This window comes from Hippocampus guttulatus, chromosome 3, assembly GCF_054856545.1.
Source record: "Hippocampus guttulatus isolate MCC_2025c chromosome 3, RoL_Hgut_1.0, whole genome shotgun sequence".
Lineage (NCBI taxonomy): Eukaryota > Metazoa > Chordata > Actinopteri > Syngnathiformes > Syngnathidae > Hippocampus > Hippocampus guttulatus.
This window is the reverse complement of record NC_141263.1, coordinates 5,212,682-5,237,974: the sequence shown is the minus strand read 5'-3', so window position 1 is coordinate 5,237,974 and position 25,293 is coordinate 5,212,682. Positions and strand designations below refer to the sequence as shown.

At 45.3% G+C, this 25,293-nt stretch overlaps 2 protein-coding genes across 7 annotated transcripts in view; one reads left to right on the top strand and one right to left on the bottom strand.

Moving 5' to 3' along the window:
• The first annotated feature begins 908 nt into the window (after window positions 1-908).
• map1aa (microtubule-associated protein 1Aa) lies at window positions 909-16,922 on the top strand. Its single transcript, XM_086106299.1, has 5 exons — window positions 909-998; window positions 2,086-2,226; window positions 2,321-9,218; window positions 9,296-9,510; window positions 14,258-16,922. Exons 3-5 carry the CDS (start codon window positions 2,483-2,485, stop codon window positions 14,411-14,413), a joined length of 7,107 nt encoding a protein of 2,368 aa, XP_085962425.1. The 5' UTR covers window positions 909-998; window positions 2,086-2,226; window positions 2,321-2,482; the 3' UTR covers window positions 14,414-16,922.
• Window positions 16,923-18,969: 2,047 nt separating this feature from the next.
• The window catches only part of ppip5k1a (diphosphoinositol pentakisphosphate kinase 1a), a 58,557-nt gene continuing 52,233 nt past the window's right edge, over window positions 18,970-25,293 (bottom strand). For all 6 annotated transcript variants that reach the window (XM_086106306.1, XM_086106300.1, XM_086106303.1 and 3 more), the window contains 3 exons: window positions 22,769-22,906; window positions 22,562-22,678; window positions 18,970-20,885 (listed from right to left, as the gene is read on the bottom strand). In XM_086106306.1, coding sequence (XP_085962432.1) covers window positions 20,251-20,885; window positions 22,562-22,678; window positions 22,769-22,906 — 890 coding nt within the window. In that variant the 3' untranslated portion in view covers window positions 18,970-20,250. The remainder of the gene's footprint in view (window positions 20,886-22,561; window positions 22,679-22,768; window positions 22,907-25,293) is intronic.

The window sequence follows — 25,293 nt, the reverse complement described above, 5'->3', positions numbered from 1 at the left end:
CAAAAGTAATTAGGTGGTTGACAGTACAGTGGTTCATCTACTTATGAAATTAATTGGTTCTGGAAGAAATTTCTTAACTCGAAAATTTTGTAAGTAGAGACGCGTTTTCCATGTAAATACCTTAATCCATTCCAAGCCCCGCAAGATTCGGACATAAATTTTTATGAAGCATAAAAATGCATCAATATATGTAACAAATACATGTTACAATTAGATTATTGCACAATAAATGCATAATGTAAAAAACAAAGAACAGTCAAGAATAAAAATGAAGACAACTTTAACAGCGTCCTCATCCTTTTTTTGCCCTCTGTAGTTCATCTCAGAAGTGTTTTTTGCCTGGCGTTTTGTAAAGAACTGATCCAAGGACGTTTGCTTTTGTCGACTTTTAACAATCCTTCGAAAATGTCCAAGGCAAACATCAGCATAGTGAGCGATCGCCCGACTGGTGAACACTTTTTCTGGGTGATTCACATTGACGTAAAACTATCGTAACACCGCATAGCCCGAGGGGCGAATGACAAGGACGCTGCATAGATACATATCTATCTATACACACACATAGACTCATACGGTAGAGGTCCCTGTTAGCCAATGGGATGCCAGGAAGATGCTAGATAATAGCCTATGGTAGAGCAGCTATAAGTATATTGCAGCTATAAGTATATTGCGGTCAGGAAACTCGGAGCTGCGAGGAGTAGCCCATACTGTATTTTTACCTTTCGTATCTTGAAATTTCTTTCATAACAAGAGGCAATATTTTCCTGTTGAGGTGTTTTCGTAACTTGAAAAAATTGGACGAAGAGACGTTCTTAAGTAGAGGTACCACCGTATTTCTATTGAGTTTCAACTATTCCCATGACAGTTAGATATTTTTTTCGACAACATGTTCAACTTTTTCTGTGTTCACTTTAGGCCAGAGGATTCTCCAATATCAGAGTGACATCCTTGAGACCGTGGTGTTGGTTAACCCATCAGAAGATTCTGTTTCTTCAGAGGTGAGTCATACCTGTGCAAGACATTATTGACCCATTGTAGCTATGTCACGTGATTACGTGAGTGCACCATGACGTCCGTCAAAAGTTAATGACTGCGCAATCAAAGTAGGTGGAAAAGGGAGTGAGTTAGCAACTTAGAGACTGTATAAATTATTTTTGTTTGTCAATCGATCTGTAAGTCCGTGGACTTTGTCCCCCACTTTCTCCTTTTTTTGCTGATGTTCCTATTGACTGATCTCCCATGCAATGTGATGCTGCCATCCAGCAGTGGAAAAAATGGCCGCCAACCTTGAAAGTGGAGACGTGCCAGACTATCCGCTTCTGCTCCCAGTTGAAAAAACAAAACAAAACGGTTTGACGAATTCACTCGTCAAAGGCAGTGGGAATTACCTTTTTGTTTTACAAATGTATTCACAATGGGCAGTGAATGAGTACTAAAGAATATGCCTGTTGAAAAAAGTGTGTTTTGAGAATGTGATGAGAGTCAGGGTCTTTGATATGAGGTGGAAGAGTGTTCTTTTGGTCGGGGGCTGAGTGATTGAAAGCTCATGACCCCAGTGTGATCAAACGGACAGGAGGTGGAACAAGTTAAACAGAGGAGGATGACCTATAAGAACAGATGGATCTGTTAACGTGGTGGAGGTTGGTGAGATATTGAGGGTTAGTGATGGCATTGAATGTGAGGAGGAGGAGGATCTTCTATGACATGCTGTGTGTAATGTGCAGCCTGTGAAGTTGCCATAGGACAAGCGTGATGCGACTTCTGTGAGGGAATCGTGTCAAAATGCGGGCAGTTTTGTGGACAAAGGGGCCCTCGGATAAATTCCATGTCTTGCCTCTGACTTAGGAGTGTGAGCCAACTACTTTGGGGTGTAATAGGTGATTTATGGTTTCTTTTCAGACAATGGTCTATTTTTAGTGACAAAAAAAAGACCAATGTCTCGAAAAAAGAACCCGTTGACCTATTTCAGCTAATAAAATGACAAGATGAACGACTTTGGGGTGTGATAATCCATTTTATGGATATATAATGTTTATGGTTTAAATTCAGCGAGGTTATTGTGAAATTCCTGTTCACTTTACCCAGGTCCATTCTCTGATCACCGACTTGGTTGGAAATAAACTGCTGATACTGAGTGGACAGAGCTCTGACCAGGGAGGTGACATCCTACTGCAAGGTGGGGCCTTTACCTGGCAACACTTCTCTGATATCATCTCCAACACTCAAGTAGGTGGAGCATGACTTTTTTTCTCTTGACTTTGTAGTGATTATAGAGATTTTTTTAAGACTATGTCTTTTGCCTTAACGGACATGTTTCTAGGTGGTATCAGTCCTTTCTCAGGCCTCTCGAGAGCAGCCACCAAGGCTTACTGTTTCCTGTCAAGGAGACGGGGGCTGGAGCTCCTTGGGCCAAAGCCAGGAGCAGCATCTGTTTCAAAATATCCTGGAATACCGCTTGAACCCTGAACCTCACCTTCCTGACATGGAAGGAGTGAAAGCGTTTGCAGAGTATGTCTCAGAGACAGTCGATGTGCCCTCGCCCTTTGAACTTCTTGAGCCTCCAACGTCTGGAGGATTCCTAAAACTTTCCAAACCTTGCTGCTACATCTTTCCTGGAGGAAGAGGAGACTCTGCTTTGTTTGCTGTCAATGGGTTTAACATCCTGGTGGATGGTGGGTCCGACAAAAAGTCTTGCTTCTGGAAGCTGGTTCGGCACCTAGACAGGATTGACTCTGTTCTTCTTACCCATATTGGGGCAGACAACCTTCCTGGCATCAATGGATTGTTTCAGAGAAAGATTGCAGAGCAGGAGGAGGAGGGCAACCAGGGATCTGGTTCAAGCAGCAGTGGTGAGTCAATGAAGAACCTAATATCCCCTGAGCTTGGGATCGTATTTTTGAACGTCCCAGAGAAGCTTCGCATGCCAGAGTCCACTCTAAAAGTGAAAAGAAGCATTGAGGAAGCATCTCTGACACTACAGTACCTCAATCAACTCGGTATCACACCCGAACCGCTTCACAGGGCAGTGAGTAACACCATTGAACCCATCACACTCTTTCATAAACTCGGAGTGGGAAAGTTAGACATGTATGTGCTAAACCCAGTCAAGGAGAGCAAAGAAATGCAGTTTCTTATGCAAAAATGGGCTGGGAATAGCAAAGCCAAGACTGGCATTCTGATGTCTAATGGAAAAGAAGGAGAAATATCTGTTCCCTATTTGACATCAGTTACTGCTCTTATTGTTTGGATCCCTCACCGTCCCACAGAAAAGATAGTCAGGGTGCTCTTTCCTGGAAATGCACCACAGAATAAAATATTTGAGGGCCTTGAGAAATTAAAGCACCTTGACTTTCTGAGATATCCGGTGGCTACTCAAAAAGACTTATCATCTGGTCCGCCGTTGCCCATCATCAAACAGACTAAAATGAAATCAAGAACTGACAGCAAAGAGAGTCTCAAAGCGTCACCGAAACCAAACTCAAAAATAGCGAAGAAAGAAGATGTTGGACAGGAAGAAGATTCCAAGACTGAAATTATTAAAGAGAATAAAGTGGAAAAGAAAGAGGAGAAAAAAATGAAAAGTCAAAGTCTGAAGGCCACAAAACAACAGAAAAATAGCGAGGTTGCCCCGGTGACAAGAAAGTTTGAGAAGAAGACAATACCGAAGGAAAAAAGTCTCAAAATGGACAAAGTATCTCGAATGGATGAAAAGAGAGACAAGGAGAAGAAGGAAATTAAGAAAGACAAAGTAAAAAAGGATGAAAATATAAGAAAAGAGGAGAAGGAAAAGAAAGAGCTCAAAAAGAAGGACATAAGTAAGCCAGAATTGAGAAAAATTATGAAACCTGACCTCAAGCCACTCACCCCTGAAGTGAGAAAAACTTTACACAAAGTCAAGACTCAGACTAAAACAAAGACAGAAAAAGAAACAACGGGTAAGGATCATGCAAATGGGAAAAAGCTCATTCCAGAGAACATCCGCAAAGAGGTTGCAGCAGCAGCTCTTGCAGACAGGTCTATTGCATCTTCCCCTGAGGACCTTACTGAGGACTTTGAGGCTCTGAAAAGAGAAGAGCTATCCGAACCCAAGACCGAGGCTATCCAGATATCTGAGGTGTCACTTCACAAAGACACTAAAGTTTCTACGTCATTTTCTCCTGAAGACAAAATGACATCATTTTGTACTAATACAGAGACCGTTTCATCCAGGTTCCCGGAAAAACCAAATGAACACAAGACAGACAAGACAACTTCAGAACAGATTAAATCCCTGCAAAAGGAAGATTCAAACAGTGGTATTTACACGAAATATGAAGACAAGACGCTTGAGGATTATGGCAAATATTCTGCAAAGGGTGACTTAAAAGACATATCAAAGAAGAGTGATAGCTCAGAGGATGATGATGATGTAATTGAAAAAGCTGAGCTTGAAGGCACAGAAGATGATGCATTTATCAAGTATAAAACACAGGAGATCAAAAAAGAAAGCACTGGAAAAGAATTGGAAAACAGACCAATCGCACAGCTTACCTCATCCACTGGACAAGGAGCAGTAGCGTCGGCCTCAGAGCCGTTTTCCTTTATCCAAGATGAAACCATCCCTGCTTATTCTGAGACCGAACAGACCATCTCCGATGAGGAGATCCACGACGATACAGAAGAGAGAATGACACAATTACGATGTAGTGATGTCCCGAGAACCTTAGACTCCGTGCACAGTTTGAAAGAGATGAAACGCTCTGCTGTGTCTGATGTTGTGGATGTCAAAACCAAAGCCCCCATGGGAGGTCAGGAGCCTGAGATTCCATCTTACCCCACTGTTGTTACTGCTCCTCTTGCAGAGGAGGAACACATATCATCTGCCACATCCATCACCGAATATGACAAGATGTCTTCATTTGCCACATCTGTAGCTGAAGACCAGTCCATAGCATCCATTACAGCCCCTCAAAATGAGGACGTTGGAAGGAACTCCCTCCTTCTTGACACCATCAACAATGCGCCGTCTCATCCAGAAGGCACCCAAGGAAAGGACTATCTCCATTCCGCCGGGACCATTTCACCCACCTCCTCTCTGGAAGACGACAAATGTTTTAAGTCTCCTTCCTCTGATGAGTACCAACCCAGCATCCATGAGATGGAGAGTGATGCCAAGGCCGATCCTGTTCATGATGAAGATGATGATGAGGAAGAGGAGGATGAGGATCAGACTCCAAATGTTGACATACCACTGGGTAAACTCCAAGAAGGCTATGAACATGCAGCATCCGTGCTCCTTAGGGAGAAAGAGAACTCCCGCTCTCCCGCTCTTTCTCCTTCTGGCTTCTCTGACAAGCAGCCCTCACCCACTCAGGCTGCCAACGAAAAAATGTCTCCATCTAGCATTGGTGGGTTCACGGTCAGCACTGGAATACAACCTGCATCGGCAGCTCTACCTCTCGCCACTGGTTTGGAGTCCCCTTTTAGGCAAGACAGTGACGACAGATGTCCAAGTCCTGATGACAGCACCGTGAAACTGGCTTCACCCACACAGTCGGTGCCGACGAGCAGTGGCTACTCTCCAGCAGAGGAAAAGCTCTTCAAGACAGAAGAGCAGGCAGCAGTGACCAATTTGAAGTGCGACACTCACAAAGTAGAGAAGTCAGTCACTATTTCTGACAATACATCCTTCATTGGATTGACAGGTGACAAAACAGCATTTGAAACATCAGAAGAATCTGAAGAGGACAGTGTGGATGAAGATGACTATTATATGAAGAAGGATCTTCAACCAGCTGTTAAGGCTAAACTTATGGAGGCAAAAGAAGGATGCTTCCTGGATGATGACTTAAATGAGGCAAAGACTTCCAAGGTACAGACAGACATTGAAACCTTAGAAAAGTCCCCAAGTGTAGATGAGAAACCGAAGACTCCAATTATAGCCTTGGATGAGCATGAAACAATTCAATTCCCGACTGGATTAGAATCACAGTTCTCTCCAACAGATCCAAGCAAGTCAGAAAAGTGTCAAGAAACTGCTGACATTACAGATATGTCTTTCAAAGGGCCCGAGAAAAGTGTTCAGTTCAGTATGTGTGATTTCCCAGAGAAGGAGACCAAAGAGAAAGCCATCTATATCAGACAAGACACACCTTATGTGCATGGCAAAACATTCTCTTACAGTGACATTTATGACAGCAAACCAAGTTCCGTGGAATCCGATTCATTTCATCAGGAGTCTTTCGATAAGGTGGAGAAAGATATTTCGAGGGATGTCATGGGTTTGCCGCCAAACCCTGTAACAGCAAGAGACAAGATGTCAGAGAAGAATGAATTCACAGTCTCATATGGAAAAGAAGCTTGCACTCCATCGTGGCATGACTCTACGATCACTTCAGATGTTCAATCGGTGGTCAAAGGGGCCAAAGAACCTGAGCCATTTGAATACACAGGAAGTCGGTTTCCTTCAGTGGCAGACAGGCCTGAAGCATCTTCGACTCTTTTATCATCGGAAAAGAATCCCTCGTCTTTTCCAATGCAACCCGACATCCCAAAACCACCAACCTGTTCCTCAATGACAGAGTTCAATGTCACCAAAGCCGCCGGTCCTGATGGTAACAATCAAGACACATGTTTGGAGATTGATATGCGAAAACTGACAGCGAGGGATGAGGAAGATTACGATGATGATGAGGTTGATGATGAAGATGGGGAGGAGGAAGATGAAGATGAAGATGAAGATGAAGATGATAAAAGTGCTATTGAATCTGACATGGAGAAAGGTGCCAAAGAGAAGTCTGAGAAGGAAGTAAAACGTCCTGCAAGTGAAACGTTTAGCTCAGATAAGCCCGAATTGATGGTTTCCCTGGCTGGATATGGTTTTAACAGTCAGGGGAAGCCTGCTGTGGAAGAAAACATCTCTGGCTTACTCACCAAGGTCGCAGATGAAGATGCGGAAGACTCCACATTCTTGAGTGGAAAGTCAAACGGGGGGTCAACAGGTTGCTCTGGCTACTCCCCAGAGTTACACATGGATGGATGGGAACAGAAGAAATCACTTTTACCAAGTCAGACCACGGACAAAGGTAAAGAGGACATTACCTTGAAGTTGACAGAGAGACATTTTTACCAGAATGATGGAGATGATCTTGATGTCGACAAACCTCAGTCCCCAGATCACCTAAACAAGAAATCGCCGGACACGAGCTTTCAGTACACGACCACTGCTGCTCCTGGGTACTCCTCTTCCTCCGCTTATAGCTACTCGTCCTCTACTTCAGGCTCCTTCTCGACAAGCCGTCAGCTCGGAGAAGATCTGGGAACACCTGCCACAGCCGAGCCACTGTTTGAGTACTCCTCCTTTAAAGAAGAACAGTCCCCGGTTCTAGACTCTCCCTTCCCCACGTTAACTGGCACCAAAGATGATTATCTTGAAGTGTCTGAGAAACAGTTGACCGGTGCAACCACAGCGGAGTCCACCTCCATCTTAGCCCACTTTTCACCCCTCAGCCCATTTGAGGAAGTGAAACCCTTCCCTTTGCAGTCATCCATTGCTTCTGCTGAAGACAAAAAGGAACACACATCTTCCCTCGGCTGTTTTATGGATAAACGCCCACAATCAGACTGCTTCTATAAGCCTGAGTGGTCTGAGGTCTCAACACTGGACTCTGCAAGAGACTTTGGGAACTCACCAACTATGCCCTCTCAAGAAACAGCACTCTCAAAAGAGGCAGCCAGCGCTGCTCTTTTCGGTGTCACTTCTTCACCACGGCCAGACACTGAAGGAAAGCATTACTTTGAGGAGACCGACAGCAGTGAAGAAGAGAATGAGGGAGATTATATGCAGGACATGACTCGTACACCAGCCTCCAGTGGGCTCACGGGTACCTTGACATTTTGTGACAAGTCTGTTTTCTCAGCTGAAGGTGAAAAGACAAGCAGTGCGCTCCCCGCTGTTCTTGGCTCCTACATGTCGTCAGCGCTTCAAGCCAGCAAGCCGGACAAAACCAATGGGACCACAGAAGTCAGCGCAAGTTCAACCCTCCTTGCTGGCGCTGCAGCGACTGGCGCAGTTGCAGGCACGGCTAGGACGGATTCAAGAGAGGGCGCCGGAGGCTACAGGAGCGCCTATGAATGGGAAATGTCCAAGCCTCAGATAGGGAGGATGCCCGGCGACTCTCCTCCCCATTATCGTCATGATGATGAGTTTGAAGAGGAGTGTGAAATGGAGCCAGAGCACCCAGTACGCCCACTTTCACTCTCATCAACTAATCAGCCATTTCACTCTCCCTTCTATGCTGATGAGTGCAGCCAAGAAGGGCAGGATGATGATGATGATGAGGAGGAGGAGGATGAAGTTGACAGCGATCAGGATATTGCTGGGAAAGTACCCAAGGGAGCAGCCTCTCCATATGCAGGCCACACCTCTCCAGGATATTCATCCTGTGAGTACAAACAACATAAAACTGACCTTTCACCTTCATTTATCAACCCATGCATGCAGCAGCTGTGCAGTGATGAAGATGATGAGGATCAAGGACAGCAAAGTGACCAGTCGCAGGAGGGAGATGAACATGACATGTCAGTTAAGAGAAGGGCTCACAAGCAGCCCCACCATCATCAGACCCACAGCAGCTCTTTGCATCAAGCCGGTGGCATGTCAGCACAGTTGGGTCCAGCGACAGAGGAAACACCGCCGACTTCTATCAGCGAGTCCATCGCCTCTCAGTCAGACTCTGAAGTGCCTCCGGGGACAGAAGAGTACCCGTCAGTTATTGGTGAAGGCAATATTGATTCAGATGAGGATGCAGACTATATGCCTATCGACAAAATATCTGCCACAGGGGAAGGCAGTCAGCCCTCTTCCTCCTGGAAGAGCCACGATCCAGTTCCCGCATCTCAAAAGGACCCTTACCCTCACCCTCCTCGCCCTGATGTCTGCATGGTAGATCCTGACTCTTTGGCTCATGCCCCGGTTAAAAAAGAGCCAAAAGCTAAAGGGCTGAAGAAAGCATCTGGGAAAACAAAATCAGCATCCCCAGCCAGGCGCAAACGGTCCCCCCTGCCTGTCAGACAGACGTCCTCTCCTCGCAGTGCGTCATTGAAAAAGAAGGAAGCGGACAAGAGTTCACGCATGTCTCGCTTGTCGGATGGACAAGGCTCAAAGGATGATGATCTTTCAAGGTCAAGCTACAACCCTGGCAAGGTGCTGACTAATAGCGGTAGCAAAAGCAGTTTGGGTAAGCTCATCATAACGCATGCTCTAAAAAAGTACAGACTTTTGATGATTTACTTTGCCTTTCTTGTGATCTAACAGGCTCTCAGAAGGCAGGTTCGACAGCTCCTATTTATGTCGACATGGCCTACATTCCCAATCACTGCAGCGCCAAGAATACAGATCAAGAATTTTTCAAACGTATCCGCTCTGCATACTATGTGGTGAGCGGGAACGATGCTGCAAGTGGTGAACCAAGCCGTGCGGTTCTCGATGCACTGCTGGATGGCAAAGCTCAGTGGGGTTCAAATTTGCAGGTACATTTTCAGTACTACGTTGTTTTGACTTTAGTGTAACTTCTATTTCAACTTACTGTATTTTCTGCACTATAAGGTGCACCTAAAAGCATTCTATTTTCCCAAAAGCCGACAGTGCGCTTGATAATCCGATGTTCCTTATTTATGTACTGTATGGTGTTACACAGTCTCCTTATACAGTATTCCCCATTGAGTTGTTTCCCTGTTAGTGTTCTCATGCCATCTAGTGGGGATTATTAGCAGGAACCATTTGTAACCTAAAAGGGTTCTGCCCGACACTAATTAACATGGGGATTCGCCAACGCACACTCAAACAGACAACGACTGTGAGCTCTGCGCAGCCAATATGAAACGAAGATAATACCACAAGCATAGATAGCTACTGACTAAACAAAGGAAGAAGGAGGCACGCAAAACTTCTAAACATATTCAGCCCACCCCTCCGTGAGTCGTCACCTTACCGTGGTGGAGGGGTTTGTGTGTCCCAATGATCCTAGGAGCTAAGTTGTCTGGGGCTTTATGCCCCTGGCAGGGTCACCCATGGCAAACAGGTTCTAGGTGAGGGGCCAGACAAAGCACGGCTCAAAGACCCTTATGATGAGAAAAATATATGGACCAAGGTTTCCCTTGCCCGGACGCGGGTCACCGGGGCCCCCCTCTGGAGCCAGGCCTGGAGGCGGGGCTCGTTGGCAAGCGCCTGGTGGCCGGGCCTACACCCATGGGGCCCGGCCGGGCACAGCCCGAAGAGGCAACGTGGGTCCCCCTTCCCATGGGCTCACCACCCATGAGAGGGGCCAAAGGGGTCGGGTGCAATGTGAGCTGGGCGGCAGCCAAAGGCGGGGACCCTGGCGGTCCGATCCTCGGCTGCAGAAGCTAGCTCTTGGGACATGGAATGTCACCTCTCTGGCAGGGAAGGAGCCCGAGCTGGTGTGTGAGGCAGAGAATTTCCGACTGGATATTGTCGGACTTGCCTCCACACACAGCCTGGGTTCTGGTACCAGTTCTCTCGAGAGGGGTTGGACTCTCTTCCACTCTGGAGTTGCTCACGGTGAGAGGCGCAGAGCAGGTGTGGGCATACTCATTGCCCCCCGGCTCAGTGCCTGTACATTGGGGTTCACACCGGTAGACGAGAGGGTTGCCTCCCTCCGCCTTCGGGTGGGGGGACGGGTCCTGACTGTTGTTTGTGCATATGCACCAAACAGCAGCTCAGCATACCCACCCTTTTTGGAGTCCTTGGAGGGTGTGCTGGAGAGTACTCCTGCTGGGGACTCCCTTGTTCTGCTGGGGGACTTCAATGCTCACGTGGGCAATGACAGTGAGTCCTGGAGGGGCGTGATTGGGAGGAACGGCCCCCCGATCAGAACTCGAGTGGTGTTTTGTTATTGGACTTCTGTGCTCGCCACGGATTGTCCATAACGAACACCTTGTTCAAACATAAGGGTGTCCATATGTGCACTTGGCACCAGGACACCCTAGGCCGCAGTTCGATGATCGACTTTGTAGTTGTATCATCGGATTTGCGGCCGCATGTTCTGGACACTCGGGTGAAGAGAGGGGCGGAGCTGTCAACTGATCACCACCTGGTGGTGAGTAGGCTCCGATGGTGGGGGAAGATGCCGGTCCGTCCTGGCAGACCCAAACGTATTGTGAGGGTTTGTTGGGAGCGTCTGGCGGAATCCCCTGTCAGAAGGAGTTTCAACTCCCACCTCCAACAGAGCTTTTCCCATGTTCCGGGGGAGGCGGGGGACATTGAGCCCGAGTGGACCATGTTCCGTGCCTCTATTGTTGAGGCGGCCAATCTGAGTTGTGGCCGTAAGGTGCTTGGTGCCTGTCATGGCGGCAACCCCCGTACTCGCTGGTGGACACCAGCAGTAAGGGATGCCGTCAAGCTGAAGAAGGAGTCCTATCGAGCCTTTATGGCCTGTCGGACCCCAGAGGCAGCTGACGGGTATCGACTGGCCAAGCGGAACGCAGCTTCGGTGGTCGCCGAGGCAAAAACCAGAGCGTGGGAATAGTTCGGTGAGGCCATGGAAGCCGACTTCCGGACGGCTTCGAGGAAATTCTGGTCCACCATCCGACGTCTCGGGAGGGGGAAGCAGTGCACCACTAACACTGTGTACAGTAGGGATGGGGCGCTGCTGACTTAGACTCGGGACGTTGTGAACCGATGGGCAGAGTACTTCGAAGACCTCCTCAACTCCACCAACACGCCTTCCTTGGAGGAAGCAGAGCCTGGGGACTCTGAGGTGGGCTCTCCTATCTCTGTGGTTGAAGTCACCGATGTGGTTAAAAAGCTCCTCGGTGGCAAGGCCCCAGGGGTGGATGAGATCCGCCCGGAGTTCCTCAAGGCTCTGGATGTTGTGGGGCTGTCCTGGTTGACACGCCTCTGCAACATCGCGTGGTCAACAGGGAGAGTGCCTCTGGATTGGCAGACCGGGGTGGTAGTCCCTCTTTTTAAAAAGGGGGACCGGAGGGTGTGTTCCAACTACAGAGGGATCACACTCCTCAGCCTCCCTGGTACGGTCTATTCAGGGGTGCTGGAGAGGAGGGTCCGTCAGGAAGTCGAGCCTCAGATTGAGGAGGAGCAGTGTGGTTTTCGTCCCGGCCGTGGAACAGTGGACCAGCTCTACACCCTTAGCAGGGTCCTCGAGGGTATGTGGGAATTCGCCCAACCAGTCTACATGTGTTTTGTGGACTTGGAGAAGACCTTTGACCGTGTCCCTCGGGGAGTTCTGTGGGGGGTGCTTCGTGGGTATGGGGTACCGAACCCCCTGATACGGGCGGTTCGGTCACTATACCACCGATGTCAGAGTTTGGTTGGCATTGCCGGCAGTAAGTCGGAATCGTTTCCAGTGGGGGTAGGACTCCGCCAAGGCTGCCCTTTGTCGCCGATTCTGTTCATAACCTTTATGGACAGAATTTCTAGGCGCAGCCGAAGCGTTGAGGGGGCCTCAGTATTGCATCCCTGCTTTTTGCAGATGATGTGGTGCTGTTGGCTCCTTCAAACAGGGCTCTCCAACTCTCACTGGAGCGTTTCGCAGCCGAGTGTGAAGCGGCTGGGATGAAGATCAGCACCTCCAAATCTGAAACCATGGTCCTCAGTCGGAAAAGGGTGGAGTGCCCCCTCCGGGTCGGGGAGGAGATCTTGCCCCAAGTGGAGGAGTTCAAGTATCTTGGGGTCTTGTTCACGAGTGGGGGCAGGAGGGAGCGAGAGATCGACAGGCGGATCGGTGCAGCGTCTGCTGTGATGCGGACGTTGTATCGGTCTGTCGTGGTGAAGAAGGAGCTGAGCCAAAGGGCGAAGCTCTCAATTTACCGGTCGATCTACGTTCCAACCCTCATCTATGGTCACGAGCTATGGGTCGTGACTGAAAGAACAAGATCCCGGTTACAAGCGGCCGAAATGAGTTTTCTCCGCAGGGTGTCCGGGCTCTCCCTTAGAGATAAGGTGAGAAGCTCGGTCATCCGGGAGGGGCTCAGAGTCGAGCCGCTTCTCCTCCACATCGAGAGGAGCCAGATGAGGTGGCTTGGGCATCTGATTCGGATGCCTCCTGAGCGCCTCCCTGGTGAGGTGTTCCGGGCATGTCCCACCGGGAGGAGACCCCGAGGAAGACCCAGGACACGCTGGAGAGACTATGTCACCCAGCTGGCCTGGGAATGTCTCGGGATCCCCCGAGGAGAGCTGGAAGAAGTAGCTAGGGAGAGGGAAGTCTGGGCTTCCCTGCTAAAGCTGTTGCCCCCGCGACCCGGCCCCGGATAAGCGGTAGATGATGGATGGATGGATGGATATTCAGCCCACTGTGGATGTGTTTCTTTTTTGTTGTTGTTTCTTTTTGTTGAATCAGTTGTCTTCATAAGTTTTGTCTCTGATTTATTGTTTTGTTATGCCATATCTATTCATATGTTTCATGTCGGTTTCGTGACCAGTTCTCACTACTTGCCAATGAATAAACCCTGTATTTTTATGTACTTTGTGTCGTGCTTCATGCTACATCCTGAGGGATCTACATATGGATCAGTATTCTGATTTCTTGGATGTAGTATTTTAAGTTTTGTATGTATTTAAGTTCTGCAAACCGATTTGTTACAGTCGCAGCGGTTGTGAAGGCTCTATATAAATCAAGCTTTATTGTGTGGTATTGTATTGTATCCCGTAGCGTAGCTCCATCTGATGGATGCATGGCGCAACTGAAGCCAGGGCTCGATAGATAGAAAGCTGTATTGTATTCCCTTTAGCGTAACTCCATCTAGTGGATGCATAATGGAACCGGAGCCACTATTGAAGCTTCTATTCTATGCGCCTTGTGAGGCGGTGAGCCCAATCTATGAATGCACTTTTAAAATAGGCCACTCATTGAAGATGCGATTTATAATCCAAAGCGCCTTATAGTGCAGGAAATACGGTTCATTAATCTCCAAGTATCTGACATCGTTGACAAAAAGCATGTTTGGGGTCTTGTTTGTTCAGACTGCCATCCCCAAACAGACTTTTTTCATATCCATCTTGGGTCATTTTATTTATTTATTTTTTTGAAATAAAGTGTGAAGTCTCTCATATCTGAAACTAGGTTAAAGATCACTGTTCATATCACTTCTTTTAATTTAAGGGAGTCCATCCTCAGAATTGAAGATTTATTTTGCGTATTTTTCAGTCATTGCACCGATTCAGTATATTTGTTTCTCAAGTTAAGACAGTTTCAGTTTTGCCCCCATCAGATGCAACATCTCCTGATGCTTTTGTATTCAGGTGACGCTGATTCCAACCCATGACACAGAAGTAACTCGCGAGTGGTACCAGCAGACACACGAGCGCCAGCAGGAGCTCAACATCATGGTCCTGGCCTCCAGCAGCACTGTCGTCATGCAGGATGAATCTTTCCCCGCCTGCAAGATTGAGTTCTAGGCAATGCTGTGGCACGCCGAGCCTCCATAACGTTGTTTCCTCTTTCAAGCATCATTAATGTCTTTTTGTCCCTTTTGTGGTAACTTTACAGAAGTACTGAAGACAAATTCATTTTGTTTTTCAATTATTCATGAAGCTTGTTGTGGCTGTCACAGCAATCTATTTGAGACTCAGTTACCGTACACTTGTTTTTAAAGAATAGAAAAGCCAATAAGGCAGTTTCTGCAAAGAATCGCTTCCTTGCTATTCCTTCAAATGGTATGAATATAAGTCCACTTTAAGGCCAATACTAATTGCTGTCCTCCTCAGTATCTGTTTTAAAGTTCTTTTTGCAGCGTAGCTGATCACATTGAAACATTGTGCCGGTAGAAAATGACTATTGTGATCAGTTTCCTAACTTTGATGACGGTTACAGTGTTTGAACTTTGTGCCTCTAATTGACATCGTGAAATAGAGAATATTCAAGTAGGGGCCGCCGTGTCCTTTCAGTGTCTCGCCAATATATTTGCTGTAGCATAGGAAAGATTTTTCTTCAAATTTCCATACGGTTGTGAACTATTTCTAGGATGAAAATAACCTGTTACATTTAGAATTGATGTGGATTTGACCAATAATTTCTGAGCATTTTTTCCCCCCCTGTAGTCTTTGAGGTTTGTTTCCCATTTAAATATGGTTGATACGCTCTTGCGGAAAAAGAAACAGTCAGATGTGTAGTCAGATGTGCTGTCCAAAGAAACGGTCGACCAATCCTTGACACTCTGTCTTTGTAATGTGTGCATTTGAAGGAAGATGTTCAACCTCATATCAGCCGCTGCATCTTTTTCCAAAGCCGTGTCCAGGGATGAGGGATGTCCGACAAAAGAGAGGTTGTGTTGCACACTGGACAAGACGTGGGCTGGCGTGATTAGTGAGAGAGGTGAGACACATGTGCCTTTTAGTCCTGATGTGCTGGGAGATGGCAAGGATGGAAATGAATGTGTATTTGTTGTTGAGAATGGACATGAGCAGTTGCATCGTGATTGAGGATTTGACGAGCTCGTCTCGAGAGTTCCTGTGAGCTTTGTCCGCGACGTGAGTGCAATGACTCACGTTTTGCAAGTCGAGCACTTTCTAAAGCATCGAATCGGTGTTTCAGTCATTGATTTCCATAAGCTGCCAGTTTGAAAAAGTAGAAAAAGCACAAAGAACAACCAATGTACAAAAGTCAAAGCGGTCTTTCGTAGTTACTTTAACCCTTTGAGGGACAGCGGTTACTACAGTGGACAGCTTATCATGTTATCAGGTTACAGGTTATCATTATTGGTGCATGTAAGGGTTAATGACACCGAAAACAATGGTTTGAAAATCTTTTTCATTTGGTTGAAATGATTTCATGTATTTTAACTCGATCATTTGGAGACAATTTTATTACGCTTTTTTTTTAAGCACACACTGATTCTTCATCTAACCGAAGCCTCAAATTGGGACGGTGGCAACATCAAATTGGGATGCTGTGGAATTCTTAAAGCTGGGTAAAAAGGGTCCTCTGATCATCCTGGATTGCAGACTGCAGGGATATAGGAAATATCCCGCTTTGAACTTCCAAGGGCCAACATTAAAGGCCTCCGTAGTTTATGTAGTATCGCAATTGACATTTTACATCTGCCATTGTTATTGTGCCATCACACTGACCTCCCAAAGGCAACTTGCCAGTTCCCGACAGTACAGCACAAGTGCCTCGTGGGGAACTTAGACTTCTGATCAAGGTTCTGTTGGTACTCCGTCGTCCAAAGCAACTCGGCAACAGATCCGGTCAATGTCGATTTCGGTGGTAAATTCTTCAATAAGTCAGCGAGAAGGCACATTAACAATGTATTTAATTGAATGAAACAAATGATGCCCCAAACCACATCTTTATCTTTAGATTTTCCTTTAGTTTAAACATCTCAAAATGATACACACCGAAAACATGCATAATTGTTTTTTTAGATGCATTACTGAAGTTAGTGAATTTCTTTTCAAACATTCATTTCATTGCTTGTGTGAGTTTTCAATTGGTTTGTTAAACCGGATAGTCGCTGTAATCAACGGATGCCTTTGGATGGCATTTTTGGTGATTTTAATCATGGCTCTTGGCGTGTTTTAGTTTGATATTGTAGAATTGGTTCGAGTTCCATGCATTTCGAAAAATGTCAATACCAACCACACACCAAAATGAATCATCCAATAAATAACGGGACCAACGCTAAGAGTCGATATTTTAGATCCACAAATCTATACAGTTCTGGATATTCCTCGATTTTCTAGAGTCATGTATGAACAACCGTCGCACGTCACTGAAGACGAGGGCTTTTCTCCTTAACGGAAAACAGGCTGCGGCGCGGTGGCTTCGGTTGATTTGAATGTGATGATGCAGATTACCTTTATGTTCTCTGCGGAGGACTTAGAAATCTCCTGGTTGCCTTGTTTACTGCACATCGAATGGCTTACCGTGGGCCAGCAGCACATCTCAAAGTCATGAAGGGCACTTTTCAAGACATCAACCACGCATTAATTCAAGATACATTTATTCCTTTGAGGGACCGGAAACCTTGTCAAAATGAGTCTAGTGGAAGATGGCGTTCATCCGGTTGCCCCTTTCCAGCCGCGATGGCCCATGTAATCCCTTTCTGCAATACTTCTAAATTATACAGACCGGTAATGACTATCTACTACGCGCATATGAGACTTGAGAGATATCACTTTACTACCTAGCGTTCAGACATAACTCAAACATTCACAGTTGACTGCTGCATTTTCACCACGTGATTTGATTCCTGCTGTCCTCCACTAAGCAACGCTTATACGTGCATGTGTACCCACACAAATTTCAAGAGCAGATGCGCAAATAAATTGAAGAGAAATGCCGTTTTACAAGTGAGATGAAGACGTGTACTGCGAAAGCTCACGTGAAATGTCTGCGTTGTACTGCGAAGAAAGCCGTGGGATTTTTTTCTTCTTTCTCCTTCCAGTACACCCCCGACCCTCATCGCCTGTTTTGAGTGCAATAGTCAGTTTTACTCTTTGAATGTGTATTGGTAAAAAAAAAAAAAAAATAGAGAAGATAGTTATTGTCTAAAGGGAAATGTGTGATGAAGACAAATAAAACATCATTTACTGAAGAAAAATGTCTCCCATTTTCTTGTGCTTTTACTGCACTGGTGTCAAACTCAAGGCCCGGGGGCCAGATCTGGCCCGCCGCATCATTTTATGTGGCCCGCGAAAGCAAATCAACCAGGTCAACTTCCATGACACTTGCTAAAATCCGTACCAAAATCTCAAATTGTGATATGTAATAAATAGGCATGTTGAGCAATTACAGGCATTTTCTTCTTTTGAATTATTACAGAAGCTTGAACAACAGGGGAACAAATGACTCTCCTTGACTTTTGATTTCAAAATCTATTGTGTACCTTATGTGGAATAACATGAGGAAGTGATTCAACATTTAAACAGTTTCACAGTCATAATGGCCCTCCGAGGGAAACTGTGACTACAATGTGGCCTGCGAAAAAAATGAGTTTAACACCCCTGCCTAACTGTTAGCATGAAAAGTTGTAATGGTGGGAAACCAACCTCTCAGGTCGGATGATACGTTAGAGGAATTGTTTAGCAGAATTGTTTTTTTCTTTCACTTGGTAATGTCAAATTTTCTCGACATCGGACACTTGTTTACCCAACACTAGGCAACGTTTATAACACAGGGGAACAATTTTTTAAAGTTAGCTCGGACAGCTGTTTTTAACAAATTTTTGGATGCGGACTCCAAAACTGATCAGTATTTCTTCATCACGTAGTTTGTTCATCGGTTTTTCGAATTGTTCCCAGTATAATCGATGATATCTGACCCAATTAGTACAGGACAAAAAACAAAAACAAAACCCTCCTAGATGCCAGTTATCCACTTGAGCCAGTTTTGAATTACAAATAAGGAGAAGTTTCAAAATGACTGCCACAAAAATGTTGTTTTCGACTCTACTCCATTTCAGTACATCCATCCTTCTACTTTCTTCTCCTTATCCAAGGTAGGGAAGCGGGGGCAGCAAACACTACGTTCACTTCAATGAGGACCGTCGGGTGTAGTGTTAGATTGAGCCTCGTCTTCTTGTCCAGCTCAAATGCATATTAAATATCACTATCTATCATTTCAATATCCAACATTAAACGCTACTGCCACCTCACTGGTAAAACAATTCAATGCACATCCATTTTAACACAAATACTGTAAATGAATCCATGTTTTACACTATTTGCCACTAAATACTTGAAGCTTCAAACGAATATAAATCAAGATGAAACGACTACAGATGAACGGTACAGTTAACTATTACGATACAAAAGGTGTGCTGTGATTCTTGATCCTTGGGGTATTTGGACAAACGCATGTTTGAGACATGGTATCAAGACGTGGGAACTGTTTAGTATTGTGAAAGAATTGCATGTTTCCTAAAAAAAAAAAATCATGAGTCAAAACATCTGCTTCAAGGAACCAGTTTTTTAGATCAGATCACTCAAACTGAAAATGATTTACGGTACTCTCCTGAACCAAGATTGTTGACATTTATTATCATTCTGTCTTAATCCGCGTACAGGGAGGAGGCAGACTGTTTACCACTTAGAATTCAACAGTGTTAATGAAGGAAAAAAAAGCAACCTCTGCACTATAGCAAAAAACAGCACACATCCATTCTCTATGGTGCCATTATTATCCCAGTGCACACCGACAAGATGATTGGACATTTGCAACAAGTCACTCGTGGCATCTTGCAGTGTAGGATCACAGATAAAAGTGGCACATGAGCTTCATCGTCGATCTGAAGAGCTCCCGAGCACATGTGGAGTCAGTTCTCTACATGCCTGCTACATAAGTGCTTACCACAATAAAAGCGACTTCAAAAGTAAAATGTAGCCTTTGAGTATAGTAGTCATTTTGAAAAGTTGCCCCAACACCGGTGTGCTCTCATCACGAACAGTACGACCATGATTGAAAATACCCATCTCCCCAAAATGCTTTGTCAAAATAAATATTTCTTTTCTAACAGGAAACTTGAATGGCATTAAAGACTTTGGCAGTTAGCAGTGCTGTACACATATCTCCACTTTATAGGCGGCTCTGGACAGGCGACAAAAAAAAACAGCGTCAGGTCAGGCGGGCGTTTCATTGAGGAGTCAACGTCAGTATTGTTTTTAGGAGGAGCTAGCACATCTGACCTGGTATGAAACATGAACAGTAACAGGTAAGACTTATTCTTAGTTGTCTTTATGGATACCCTTTGGGAGAAAGTGGTACCCTGACCTATGAATGTAATTCGTTCCACGACTTAGCTTGTAACCTTACTCGTATCTTTGATTATATTGTGAGACGCAGGATGACCAAACCTCAAATTTTGCTTTACAACACCTAACAAAATAAAACAAAACAAAAAAAAAAGATTGACAAAGCTGGTGCACTCGCAAGTCACTGTACCACTGTATAAGCATGAAGGAAAAGCTGCATTGTCAGTGCTTACCTTCCAACCACCAAGTTGACATGATTGACTTACTGGAAAGCAGAGTGGAGCACTGAGCTACCGGTCCACACACAACGATGTTATTTAAAACATTTATATTTATATATCAGGTTACCTCTGATGGACTGGTCCAGTAGTTTGTTAAGATTGGGCTCATGTCAGCGTGTCTTTATGGGTAATGAGCAGCACTGACATCACCACAGAGTTTACGAGACAGAGGAGGGACCCGGTATTCTGCCCAGTACCCGGCCATACGAGCTGAACAATTAAATTCATATCCGTGGTAGTTTCTTGTTCATCTTTGTGGCATCAAGGTTCTGCTGGGAGGTCTGTCGTGACCTCAAGAGGCATCTCAGACTCCAGAGGACTCTCGGTACTGTCCATCCACAAGTCCACCGACTCCTGGGTGTCAAAGAACTCGTCGTGTCCTTCAGGAGACATGGGCGTCTGGGAGCTGGAACCCGCCTCGCTGCTGCTCTCTCTGAGCTCCAGCAGCACAGGCAGCGAGCTCGGGAGGCAGAAGCCTTCCATGCGACCGAGAGAGAGCTCGGCTAGTGGGGAGCAGGGGGGCCTCAAACCAACGTCTCCAACTCCACCGCTGGAAAGGTCCGAGGCTGAACAAGTCTCTTGGCCTTCCTGCGTGTGTTCGGGATCATCAGATTGGCGATCAGCGATGTGGCATTGCTCACCGTCATCCTCTGGTGAGTTATTTGGAGTCTGTGGTACTTCAGACGGGTTTGAAACAGCGGAGAAATTTGGGTCAAGAACTTGTGATGCCAGTGGAGGTGCCGGCTGGGAAGGGAGGTTTTGAGAGGAATGGGTTTCCTCACTACTCTGCGGAGTGAGAGAGATTTTATCACTGAAACTGAAACGTGGGGAGGTGTCCGCCGTAGTGGGGGAAGATGGGCCAGCGCTGGATACGGTACTGGATGGACCGCTGCTGTCTGTAGACATAGGAGAGGAAACAAAGCAGAAATTACGATAGGACAAAACTGTGAATTGCAACGTTGCGTTGAATGTTAGGCAAGCACCCTCTTGAGTCAACCCTTCAAACTTATTTTTATTCTCTGGCTCAGCATGAGACTCAGCATTGTTTTGGTTCTTTAACTGTCTTTGTGTTGATATGTTCGATTTTTGCTTTATGTATAGCCCTATATGTAGCTGTGGTGGTATTTAAGGTGCTCGATAGATAACGTGAGGAGCTGCAACACATCAAAAGTGGAAACGATGTTTATGACAACAACGGTTGTTGGGAAGCAATGAGGAATGACAAATTAATAGGAAGGGTGGCGACATCTCAAGTAGAAACAGTGTCAAAACAGAAGAGCAGAGTAACCTCCTAGCAAATTCCACCCCTTAACTCCATGTCTCTTGTGGGCTCAGCAGAGACCTAGTCTGTGCGTGAGTTGAAGTGACGTGAATTGTTTGAAAATGTGTACACGAAATAAAGAAAAAATAAATAGCAGGCCAACGTGTTGATGTTTGCGCCAGCTGGTCATGGGCTAACTCACGGCCGCCAAGATGTGTTCTTAACAGCCGTGCCAGTGGGACGTAACGCTCGTTACTTCGACTGACGTACCCGACTGACATGCCCGAGATGCGCTCGCTGCTCCAGGAGAGCGCCGATGCACCGTACTCTGGCTGAATCTTCACCCCCCCCCCACCGTTTTTATCAGCAATTTTGTGCTAAGATGTGTTGACCCCGATTCTTGGGAGGGGATTTCTCCAATATTTGATGGAGAGTCATTTGGATCATCGATTCAAAAATGATTCCATAGTGACAGCCCTAACTCGTAAACCTAAGGTCATATTTTCCACACTAAAAGGCACACTGGATTATGAAGCGCACCTTCAATGAGTGGCCTATTTTGTAATTTTTTAAATAAATTGGACGCACCGCACTATGAGACGCAATCTACAATGCATCCACGAGATGGCGGTATGCGCCAACAGAACTTTAGCAACACCACTCGAGTGAAGCGCGCCTCAGCAGTCCATAGGTCGCTGCTCTCTGCTGTGCACACGTGAGCGTGAGCACGTACGCACGTGGTTCAACCAATCAGCGCTGGCCGACGCAACCCACGTCACAGATTGAAGAAGCCTTGAAGAAGAGACAACAGCTAAGATAGCTTAGCTGTTGAGTGCCATTGCTCCAGAACGATCAAATGTTAGTAAAACTTATTTAATAAAGCAGCGACACAGTTCACTTAACAAACAGCAAGTTAGAACATTGACTCGTTAACATTGAACTCACTTGCCGCTGATCTATTTCCGCGTTCAACTGCGTAACCCCTTAAGTTTGAACTCTGCGTTGTAAGCATGTCTCTAGCAAGGAGCCATTTTGGGGTCGACATATTACCGCAATAACCATACACAAGGCGCAACTGGTTTTAAGGCGCTGTGAGCTTTTAAGAAAATGGAAGGCTTTTAGGTGCGCCTTCTAGTGCGGAAAATACGGTATATTGCATTCTCCATGCGGCTTTGTCACCATGTATCATATATATTGAAGGCGAACTGAAGTCAGCCACAATGTACATGACAAAGCCCACGGAACACTTCTTCTCACAAAAACTATAGTTCAGTATAACAATAATCATGTCAAGTGAAGTTTAATACTCACACCATGGGGGTTTGTCTGACCGAGACCTCAGAGACATGGACGAGGAGAGGACTCTGTGGGGGATATACGAACCATCCCCTGATGGATGGTTGTGTGCACCAAACATGGCTGACAGCGCTGCGAAGACAAAAGACCAAAGATGAAGAGCTGACGATTCTTCCCAAATACTTACAATAGCGCCGATTTATATGGAGTGAAGTGGCGAACCTCTGGAGGTCCTTGTATGTGGATCTCCGGCACTCTCACACACACTCGTGAGGAACTCATTGACCTGTTTGAGTGACAACGAGTTGTGCAGTGTTTCCAGAGGATAGATGGAGGGTACCATGGAGCAGCCATCAAAGCCTGTGGTAGAGGAGAGAGATGGTACACAGAGACATACAATGTCAGCTCTTGGTTGCTCTGGGTGGCCAGATGAGCTGCTAGATTGAACCACGGCAACTGACGCATGAGACAGCAGGTCAACACTTCCCATTCAATTAAAACTCAAAATCCATCTTTCTTCGCAACAGAGCAGAACATGTGAACTGCTACTACATTCGCCCTTTCATTTCCACACAGCTAAGATTCAAAATCCATGCTGGATGGCAACACGAGATTGCGCCATGAGTTTAAATCCAACAACAACAGCCTTATTAGTTAGCCTTTCCACACGCGTTTGAGTCCAGCCGCACACAGCAGCTGCAGCAGCATCAGACGCGACTCATGTTATCAGTCAGTTTAACTGCTGTTAGTGGACAACCAAGCCACACGTCACCAGAGCTGCTCAGAGGATGACTGTGAAAAATGCACAAACGCGGAGTAATTGAGAAAACAATCAAATCATGCTTGTTATGGTATAGTAATGGGTCATGTTGGTTTAATTTACGCGAAAAATGCTTCCTTCAAATCAAGATAAAGGCAAATGAGGTTGTGGTCTTGATAAAATAAACTGGCAGAGCATGCCACCGAGTTCTCTGGAATTTATTGTAGCAAAGTATCGACAATCAAACAATACAATGCCACTCTGTTTAATGTTTCTATGAGCTGCTGGGTCAGCCTGATGGATTAAAACAAAACAAAACAAAACAAAACAAAACGAGTTAAATACCTGCCTTAGAGAAAAATAATGGCAATGAAACACGTTGAGACTGTTTTACTGTGGGTCACATGACTGGTACAGCAGTGGAGAGCACAACTTACAATGAGAGCAACAATGCACCTTGCTAATATTGAAAAAATACTGGCTAATTATATATACTGTATATATATATGAAGAAAGAGAGAGAGAGAGACACACACACACTTCAAAAGTTACAATTGTCACCTGCTGCCGTGGGGGACCGCGATTCAAGACCATCCTCAGACACATTGCTGCGGTGCCTTTGAGCAAGCCACAGATACCCAAAGCTCCTTTGGGCACTTAAGCAGCCCTCTACTACAGTGTGTGCCACTAACAGTCTGTGGTCGCTGTGATGGGTCAAATGCAGATGTCAAATTTCATGCACATGACAATAAATAAATAAATATGATTGTTCTTCTTAACACGCATGGATGGAAGCACTGGTCTATTTAAAAAAAAAAAAAAGAAAGAAAATCCAACATTGGCCACAGAAATAACTTGAACCTAACAAAGTAATAATTAATAAACATTTAATGAAAAACAGGAAATGCTTTCGACTTGTGGTTAAAAAAAATTATTAAAGAACAAACAAACAATAAATCCTCATGAAACTAGCCTGGACAAAAATGATGATTCCCATCATGTTGTGTTGCGCCACCTTTTGAAGCCATCACTTCAAAAAGATCTTAAAATGTTTACGAGAGGTACCTTCATTTTTGTCCAGGCTCATTACATGAGTTTTATTTTATTTGTTAAAAAATAATTATGTATAACCACATTTAAAAAGCAACGCTTGATTTTCAGTGGTTAATTTACATACTTTTGTCAAATTCAAGTTAATTCTGTGACCACTATGGGTTTTTATTTTATTAACAGAGGAGCACCAACAATTTTGTCCCCATGTCTACATCCACGTGCATCTCACAAAAAGTTAGATATTCGGATTTAATGACATTTCAAAATGAACTTGAATGCAGAATAATGTTAATATCTTACTTATTAGGAGTCACTGTTAAAGATCCCCGAATCGTCATCACAACCATTGAATGGGGTTGTACTGTAGGTAGGCTATTGGGTAGGGTGGAGTTTGCAAGTACCGCATGCTGCCCCTTATAGAATCCATGTGATGCATTCACTCTTGTGATATTTTATTTGTATGGAGCTTTTCATCATACTCTTAGTTGTCTGACTGTAAGACTGAATAAAGCTACCGTATTTTTCACACTATAAGACGCACCTAAAAGCATTCAATTTTCTCAAAAGTCGACAGTGCGCCTCATTATCCAATGCGCCTTATATATGGATCAATATTCGGATTTAGCAGCATTTTAAAGGACTTTGTTACAGCTGCAGCGGTTCTGAAAGCGCTATATAAATAAAGCTGTTTTGTATTGTATTTCCTTTAGCATAGCTCCATCTAGTGGATGCATAATGCACCCGCAGCCCCTATTGTAGCTTCTATTCTATGCGCCTTACAACGCGGTGCACTCTATAAATGAAAACGGTTTTAAAATAGGCCATTCATTGAAGGTGCGCCTTATACTCCTAAGTGCCTTATAGCGCGGAAAATACGGTAATTACCACATATTTCAATTGAATAGTATTGGATTGTAAAATGTGTTTTGGCCAG

Coding starts and splice junctions, on each gene's coding strand:
- map1aa (XM_086106299.1), top strand. CDS start 2,483: ATGGAAGGAGTGAAAGCGTTTGCAGAGTATGTCTCAGAGACAGTCGAT. Junction 9,219..9,295: donor CGGTAGCAAAAGCAGTTTGG/GTAAGCTCATCA, acceptor GTGATCTAACAG/GCTCTCAGAAGGCAGGTTCG. Junction 9,511..14,257: donor AGTGGGGTTCAAATTTGCAG/GTACATTTTCAG, acceptor TTTTGTATTCAG/GTGACGCTGATTCCAACCCA.